This window comes from Rhea americana, unplaced genomic scaffold (assembly GCF_003343005.1).
Source record: "Rhea americana isolate MKP2758 unplaced genomic scaffold, rheAme1 scaffold_12, whole genome shotgun sequence".
NCBI classification, from domain to species: Eukaryota; Metazoa; Chordata; class Aves; order Rheiformes; family Rheidae; genus Rhea; species Rhea americana.
This window is the reverse complement of record NW_028185261.1, coordinates 7,193,027-7,202,387: the sequence shown is the minus strand read 5'-3', so window position 1 is coordinate 7,202,387 and position 9,361 is coordinate 7,193,027. Positions and strand designations below refer to the sequence as shown.

Here is a 9,361-nt window from a genome sequence, read left to right as displayed (position 1 = left end):
CAGAGGACAAAACCTACTACTAACTTAGGGGAATTCTTCAGGGGAGCAACAAAAAACATTGCTCCTATGAACCAGAATATTAATGGTCAATCAACTTGAAAGCAAATGGAATGATTATTCATTTTAAGCAAAGCATAATACCCAAAATAATAAGTTTTCTAGATGAGTCACAGGCAGCAGAAAGTAAATGGAAAAAACTCAAGTCTCGTGGTGGTGAACTAATCCCTGCTAGGGAAGTTGTGAATTAATGTATGAATGAAAAACAATTATATAATACAGTGTTAAAAACAAATCAAATTTTTGGCTTCATCAAGAGGATTCATTCACTGCAGAGGCAAATGGCTGAAACAGCTGAGAAGACATCTGAAGACATACATGGGAGAGGAAAGCTCTCTACGTTGCACAGAGTAGTGCTGAGCTGACATGCTATGGAAGTTTCTTTGCCTTCAKGCAGAGGTTATAAGGGAGTTTGGTGAGCTACTTCTTATAGAAATTAAAAGTCAGTGGGTGCATTTGCTGGTCACTGTAGCAAAAAMTGTCCAGACTCCTCTATATATTCCTCTCCTTCCCTGACTGCGAAGAGGGAGCGCTCTGCACTGCCTATCAGGAAGGTGTTCTGGGAGAGGTAGCTGGGTTTGGGGCTTCATGAGCAGAGGTTTGGCAGTGCCTTCAGGACATCAGTGTGTGAATTCATCCACCCGTCTTAGAAGATGTGGCCCCCTCAGGCTGTCACGTGGCATGTGTCCAGAATTTGAAAGTTCCTCCCAATATTTTTTTGATAACCTAAACGTTACTCATCTCCAAATCCAACTCTTCTTAATTTAAACAGTTAGGAGAATGGTGAAAATGTTACTACTAAGTATATATCAGATCGAGCTTTTGATCACACAGCAAGCAGCGTATAGAACATGCAAGGCAAGTGATACAAAACACAAGAAATATGTGGCATTTGAAAGAAATGCAAGAAGTGCTGTAGATTCCATGCTTTTTAATAAGAATTTGGAAATACCAGCCTGTTACTTGCAGGATGAGCTGAAGCAGAGGACAAAACCTACTACTAACTTAGGGGAATTCTTCAGGGGAGCAACAAAAAACATTGCTCCTATGAACCAGAACCAGAACGATGGGTGCTCACAGAATAGGGTCCCGTGGGATGGGTGGGCTGGCCGGTTTGTGTGGGAGCTGTGGGACGGAGAGCAGCTGTGCCCCCGGCCTGGCACGGCCCGTGGGGCTGCCCCGCGGCCGTGCGGGAGGGGTACTGGCCTCTCAGGGGGAACTGGCGTGCCACAGAGCGCCGCACGATACGTGAGAGTAGCTACTTATCTTCTTCAGTAGRTCGGGTATTACTGTGTGAAATTTTCCATCGTGTTGAAGTTGTTAGTGATGATTCCAAGTGTGTGTATGAAGGAAGAGGCTGAGAACTATGTCTTAAAGATGCCCTTGTCTGAGCTGTCTGGAGCCATCCTGGAGGCTCACGTTGTGTAAAGCTGGTGAGTGAGACGGGGCAAGGARTGAGGCAGACCACTGCCTGCCTGCGTGATTCACTGTGAGCGCTGAACAGCGCAGGGAGAAGAAAAGTGGTGGCTGAGGGATGTTATATGAGCAGGAAGAATAAAAGACTTCARAAAGACTATATATTTTTTCTCTTTCTTTTAAGGTAAAGCGAGAATTAGCAGGTGTCCTCATTTTCGAGTCACATCCCAAAGCAGGAACAGTCTGTAAGTAAAAGGAGTCCTGTCAGATCATCTTTCTTCTGTAGCATGAGCATTTAAATTCTTAATGTTTAAACGACAAGAGCAAAGTGTGGATGTGTGCCTCAGACTTGACCAGCACTCCATGCTCAAAACCTGGGTTTTCACCTTAGCGCATGGCCTATTACAGGGGCAGCTGCAAAATTAAATCTGTATCCTTGGTTGAGTATATTTATATTTACCCTAATATTTAGATGTATTTATATTTGGGTTTTTAATTAGGACCAATCTCTATTCAAAACGTATTTTAATCTTACCTTTGTATTAAAAAGCCAAGAATGCACAAAATGAACTATTTAAAATGTTAGATTGCACAGATCTGTTTATACTGACAAGTATTAGCAAATGATTACCAAGTTCACAGCTCCTGGGGAATTAGGGTTMGAACACTGTGCTGCTGGTGGGATCCAGATCTGTGTGCTGGTTAGAAACTGATACCCTGACATGCATCAATACAGTACTTGTTGCAATTGTTATGGCAAACAAAAACAGCTTCGCATCAGTGTAATAAAAAAAACTACTGCATAGTTTCCCCTCCCCTAAAATCCAAAAGGAGTTGCTTTTAAAGTCATGGTATGACCTTTTTTCAAGGCAGTCATTAGTATGACTGCAGTAGAGTTACCTTGAATTTTATTGAGCRCAGAATCTGACCCATTTGCATTATGAATAACTATTCTCACCATAAAATCTTTTCTCTCTTTTGTAGTATTTAATCAGGGAGAAGAAGGCACTTCTTGGTACATTGTCCTAAAGGGATCAGTAAATGTAGTCATATATGGCAAGGTATTTTTTCTGAAGCCTTTTTATATTATTCTTATTAACGAAACTGTGAGAATAAATTTTGAAAGAATGCAGTTTAATTTAGAGCAAAACAGTTTTCTCAGAGGAAACAAATGTAATTTTATTAAGAAATGATCCAGTGGTTTCACTGATTATACTTTCAGTTGATTGCTGTAGAATTTCAGGGCACACTTTCTGAATATAATCCAGCCCAGTCACATTAGTATTATTATAACTTGCTGGAATTTGGTGAACTGCTAGACTTCCATCTCATATGAGTTTTCGCCCTGTACCGTTACCACCGTATTATTTTACATTTGGATGGCTAACTTTTCCACAGATGTCAGGCTCATCTGACAGAAGTGCTGCTCTGTGGCTGGTGGTTCTCAGGTTGAATGAACCCCTCCCAAACTTATTCCAGCTCTTCATTTCCATTTTAGTTAAGCCAAAGACCTGAAAGCATCTCTCGTAAATTTTCTGTGCATGAGGGAGAGTTTTCAAGCCATAAACAAGGTGTACGCCTCACCTTTGGTACACCTCAGTCCTTTGGGTCTTTAAAAATTTGCCTACTCTTATGGATTTCTTGTTCAGTGACTGAGAAGCCTCCATACTGAACACACTACATTTCACAGAAATCTAGCATAGAGGTCCTGGTGCCGTCTTTTCCTTAGTAACCCATATTTAGGTACTGGGACATTTTTGCACCATTAGGTGGACTAGGCCCTCTGTTACTACAAATTGGAGTAAATGGAGCTCTGCTGATTTATATCAGCTGAAGGTTTGGCTCTGTGCTACGTGTTTCACTGACAACACAAATCTGAAGTGGTCACTAGAAGTAGTTTAATATATCATTGGTGTGAACTTAATCGCATTTGTATTGTATATACTGGTTACTGAGCAGTTTTTGCMGTCACTCCATAGCCAACAGCTATTTAAGTGATCAAATCCCTTATTGCTACAGCACTACTTATGTGTGAGGGTAATTTTCCCATCTCCTGGGAGTAACACTGTGATGGGTGAGGAATGATCAGCTTGATAGACCTCTCTTGGAAGGTAAAAATTTAAATCCACGGTTTCACTTGGACAATGGCTAACATATTTTGAGATCTAACATTAGGTCTTGAAGTAGATCAGAATGAAATCCAAACTGTGTGAGACTGGAACTGCTGAAGAAGAGAATTTCTCTCAATATGATGTTCTGAAAAATTGATCTTTATTTTTCAGGGCCTCTTAGAAAAAAAAGTCAACAACTTTCTGTCTTCAGCAGGGCTAGAAGAGTCCTTCACTCTAAATCTAATTTCAGAGAACAAGCCAATTCTTTTCTATTCTTGCTTTTCTCTAGGAGTAGTAATAACCAGCTATCAAGTATTGTTTCCTAGTCATTATTTTGGCTGTTGATTTCCTGCCAAGTAGATTTGTTTTGGTATTTTATTGTGAAGTCCGGTGTTTGTACAAGGGCTTTCAATAGACTCCACAGTAATGATGGGTTTCAGCATGTAAATGTTTTGCTCTGTGCAGGGTGTGGTATGTACTCTGCATGAAGGAGACGACTTTGGCAAGTTAGCGCTTGTGAACGATGCTCCCAGGGCAGCATCCATTGTTCTGCGTGAAGACAACTGCCACTTCCTGAGAGTAGACAAGGAGGACTTCAACCGAATCCTCAGGGTACGTGCGCGAAGGGCCACCCTGGCTGCGTGATGCCAGAGCTGGCAAATCCTTCTAGAATCTCTCTTATTTATGTGATGCGTTTATATAGTTACCTTGTTTGAAGAATCCCCTAATGGTAGAACAGAGATGTGATAGCCTAAAAAAATCAAGTGAAGAGTAAAATAATTATCCTTCCTCTTTTTCTGTTCCTAACTCAACCATGAAAATGGGACTAAGTGGGATATTCTTCTAGGTTTTCTGTGTGATCTGCYATCCAAATATTGAATAAAGCAAGGTTGCCTGTTGTCCTAGATAGGTCAATATCAGGTGCCTTAAAGTCAATAGGTTCAAGGCAGAATCAAATGGCAATTAAGGAAGCTACAATAAACACACAGACGGTCTTTATCAGAGGTTTCTAGAAAGWTATCCTCACTCAAATTTTATAGCTGTTGGTGTTAGGGCCAATGCATTTCAAAGTCCAAATGTAATTCTATAACTGAAACCTGCATCCAGATACAAGTTGCTCTGGGACCATTCTTAGTGCTGAAAGTCAAAAACATGATCATATTGGATATTGGAATGTATACGTGCTGGTAATGCAGCGGTGAAAGCRATCCAGAAGAGTACTGCATTAGCAAAATAACATGCGATTGTTGAGTGTTTGTGGTATAAGAGCGAGCTGGGATGCCATTGGTGGTAAGGCTGGGTTGGCCATGGAGACTCCATCTGAGCTAACTTCTGTCAGGGTGTCAAAGAAGGCTCAAGTCTGTGGCCTTACTGATTTTCATTTGTGTTATCCGAGTGCACACTATATTCTTATTTTGTTTTTCTAGTATGTTCTGGTAGTAAAAAATGAAAATAAATCAGTATGCTGATAGTTTACTGAGCTAAGACTTACCATTTTTAAGTACTGTTTTCTTTTAAAAATAGCTAAGAATAGTCAGAGTATGGATAATGTTCATGTAAAAGCAGGGATAGAGATTACATTGCGTTTTGAAAGTCTGAAGGAACTCTAGTTTTGGCAAACTTTCTTTACTTTGCCATAGCCAGAGATTTCTCATGGCTCTTGCTCTAGCCTCTCTCATGATTTTTCACCTCTTTCAGTGCCAGTGCTTCCCTCTTGATTCTGCCTGTTAAAAAAAGCATAATAAAGTTAGTCAAACCTGGATGAGAAGAACCAACCCTAGAGTCTCAGCCTCTTTTCTTTTGTGATTGAAAATCATGCACTTTTTCAGAGTGACTAATGAYGCAAATCAGGAGCAGTTACTTTATTAAAAACAACTTGTCTTGCAGGATGTAGAAGCAAATACAGTAAGACTCAAAGAACATGACCAAGATGTTTTGGTATTGGAGAAGATCCCAGCAGGAAACAGAGTTTCTAATCAAGGAAACTCACAGCCTCAGCACAAGTATGTTTTCATTCAATAGTACAAATGTCAGACTGTGATTAACCTTTTCATGTGGTATTATTATCCAAACAATAGCATATTTCCCCTTTCTATGCAAAAATGCAGTACATATAAAGTTTTCTCTTTCTTTAGCCATCAGCTAATCACATGTTCCGTAGTGGATAATATATCCATTTCCAGCAGCACACTAGTTCTATGGCTTTATACAATAATTCTCTAAAGATCTTACTGTAAATACTTATCTCATGTAATAGCTTCTAAATAGACTGCACATAGAGAATGCTGAAATCCTATTAAGCAGTGCTACTGTGTAAAAGTCATGAGGAAAATAAATTGTTTTATTGTGAAGTACAGATACTTTCATTTTGGATTTCAAACACTGGCTTCTAATAAAAGTTTGCTAGTTACAGTTTATATACAGAAAGAAGATTTCAAGTAATGAAAGTCACACAGCTTATCTTACAGAATAGGCTTGCACTGTAATAGCATTGTTTATTATATTTTCTTTACTATCTTACTGAAAGAGAAAAAGTACAATTCTGTTTGGTTGCAACTGTGGTAAGTGTGGAGTGAGGTTATTAACATTCCAAATGCTAGTAAAACTCCTCAAGGCTTTGTAAATGTATTATTTTCCTGTGTGTGAAATGATGTAGGAGTCCGCTGTTGTAAATACAGCTGGGCTATTGTGTTCATTACTGAAAGAGTTCTTATTCCCCAGTGCAGAAGGAATAACTTTGATACCCTCTAATTTCATATATGCACTCCTATCAGAACATACACATTTTGTGCATATGTGTGTTCATGAGCATAGGTACACGATGGAGACAACAGTAATCATTAGAGAAGAAAATATAGCAATGTTTTCTTTGAAAGGGTCATCATTTCTTTGTTAAGATGAAGATTTTCAGTGCAAATAATGGATACCCAATTTGCTGTCACATAAGCATTTTCCTGAGCAACATTCAAACAACTCAAAATAAGCACAAAAAATTTTTGAATCCTTTTTGGCTGCACTTTCTTTTTCTCAGTGAAAGAGCTAATTTACTATGATACATTTTCAATACTATTTTTGTCTGATCTGTGATTTTCACATTTCTATTTTATCTACCAATCTGAGTAAAGAGATTTTATTTGTGAAGGGTTAGACAAACCATTCTTTATATTTTTACATTCACATTTCATATATTTCAGAAACTGCTGTTTCATCTTTCACTCGATCTATTACAGAAATGCACTGTTCTCCCAGGAAATGCTTTACTCTTACAGCGAGGTTCTCTGTGTCTAAATCAGTGAAACTTAACTACAGCCAGTGGATTTGCATCAACAGCTGCTATACATAACAGCTTGGTGCTAGATTTAAGTCTATTTTCTTAATTCTGATAAATTTTTCATGCGTTCAGAAGTGAGGGTTCCATTTAAACATATTCCAAACACCACCACCTTTGCAGGACCTTTGCACCAGCATTGTTCTTGTTATTTAACATTTCCTTGTTCAAAATTTGAGCTGTTTTGAATGATAAAAATAGCTAGGCCTGTTTACAAACCCTGGTTAAGTTAGGCTGTATTTTAGACCTTACATTCCAGGAATATTTGCAGTGAAAGCTCAGAATTTCCTTTCTGTAAGTATTTTATGCATTTGGGCAGCTTTGGGGTACTATGAATGTGCTAGGAAGGGAACTTTCGCTAATAATAATGACAAATAGACACAAACCACCCAAAAGAGGAAGATACCCTGAAAGTTCACTGTGAATGCCTTTCAGTAGTCAGATTATTTTGCTAGCAGTGTGTTGGCAAAGTCTTTATATTTTAGATCTTTCAAGGTGAATTCACTGCTTTTGAAAATGACATTCAGGCTTTACTCCCTAAAGTATCTAGGATTTGACCTAGAAAAATGTTCTGCACCCCATAGTTGTTCACCGAGAGATCCAGTCAGCCAGGAAAGAAACCCATTTCCTCCACCTTAACCTTGTGGAATACTTGCTTTTGGGTTCAAATCATTAAAACTGCAGTTTAGACTCTACTGTCTCCTCTTCTGCCACTGCTCCTAGAGCCATGCTTTCCAACAGTGACAGTTCTGCTTCGAAGGACTAGCTCTGAAGTTCTCACTCCAAGATCTAACTTCCTCTTCATGGGTGATGACACTCATGCAGGATAAATTCAGCAGCTCTGCGAGTCACTCCACTGTTCATTTTCACTTTCATATTTAGAGTACAGCAAACTGCAGTTTCTCTGCTTCACTCACTTAGATACTTGGTTAGTATCTCTGTGAGAATGTGCACTGGTTTGACAAGTGTTTGTGTTCTTGGGACATCAATACAGTTCTTCCAAAGGGGTTGACAGGTAAAAGAACTGATGGACAGTGCTCAAAGTGAGGAGGGGCTCCCAGGAGCTCAGCTCCACCACTTATTTCTCAGCAGGAGCAGAGTATCTTCACTTCTTGGAGTTTTTCCTTTTCTTTTTCTTTTCCTTTCTTTCTTTTTTCCTTTTCCTTTTTTTTTTTTTTTTTAAAGTTTTATACTTTATCAGTTGGGTTCCAAAAAAAAAGGGGGGGAAAAAAAGCATGCAAAGATTGAAAGAAGGGAGAGAAAGATTAAAAAAAAAACCTATCTGCAAGGAAGGAAAAAAGACAGCAGGACAAGTGTGGCGATATCCTGTAGTATTCTGCTGATACTTAAAATCTTGCCAATGTTCCTACACTGGACAGGAGGAACCTGACTATTGCACTAATTTTCTCACCTCCCTAGATTTACTACTGGAAATGGTACAACAGTAAGTCTATCTACTTGCAACATTTACTTACCTTGGCTATCTAAGGCATTACACAAATTTAAAGATGCAGTGTGGTATTTCACTGTCTGCCCTCATCTTTTCAGACCAGCAGTGCTGCAGGAATTTGGTTGCTCTGACAGTGATGCACACTAGTTCTCAGTCTCTTAGTCTGTTAACACCCTCTAATGACTAAAAACTGCTGTAATTACTGAGACATTTATTCTCAGTAGAGAAGCATTTCTGATGGCGTGTCCCCAGGTTTACACAGTGCAGCTCTGCTGRTGTTAGTGGAACTGTGGTGGTGRTATAGTGGAGTAGCGGTGTGGGGAAGGGGCTCTCTGTCATCTCTCGCTCCCTGCGTGTTATTGCTCCCGTTTTACAGATGGGAAACCACTAGCAAAATMTGAGTGTGATTTTTCCTGAGCCACATAGAGATCTGGGTCAGAGCAGATATTTGCCCTCTGGCACTCAGCAATCTTGGATCTCGTTGCTGGTACCCAGTTGTTTCTCTATTTTGCCTGCAAGACACTAACTGCTTGTTTCCCTTCCTCAGGTATATCGTGATGTCAGGAACACCAGAGAAAATTTTAGAGCACTTTCTAGAAACTATGCGCCTTGAAGCAACTTTAAATGAAGCAACAGGTAGAGTTATGTGACAAAAACTGTGTTATTATTAATGCTTAAGATGGTATTGCTGGGGATAGACTGCAGTATGATACTYTGGAAAGCAGCTAGTGGTCGTCTTTCCCAGAATAAAAACTATCTAATGCTCTGAAACAACCGAGAAAAAGCCTAGGAAACCTAGAATTAAAGATAACAATCCAGCCCCCCTAGACTATCCATTCAGAGTAAAGCAGCAAAATCTCAAAAGGTGCCAGCCCACTGCTAATAACTTTTATTAGGCACAGCTAAGGCCGGAGAAGAACATGTATTACTATCAGATAACAATGTTACTCATACGTGTTCTTCTGGCTGTCACATAATACTGTGAACTAGCTTGATTCC

At 39.4% G+C, this 9,361-nt stretch overlaps 1 protein-coding gene across 1 annotated transcript in view; it reads left to right on the top strand.

Moving 5' to 3' along the window:
- Positions 1-9,361, top strand: part of RAPGEF4 (Rap guanine nucleotide exchange factor 4) — a 193,067-nt gene that overhangs the window by 147,577 nt on the left and 36,129 nt on the right. Inside the window, exons 13-17 of the mRNA XM_085322841.1 lie at positions 1,658-1,718; positions 2,458-2,534; positions 4,050-4,196; positions 5,472-5,587; positions 8,910-8,998. Coding sequence (XP_085178967.1) covers positions 1,658-1,718; positions 2,458-2,534; positions 4,050-4,196; positions 5,472-5,587; positions 8,910-8,998 — 490 coding nt within the window. The remainder of the gene's footprint in view (positions 1-1,657; positions 1,719-2,457; positions 2,535-4,049; positions 4,197-5,471; positions 5,588-8,909; positions 8,999-9,361) is intronic.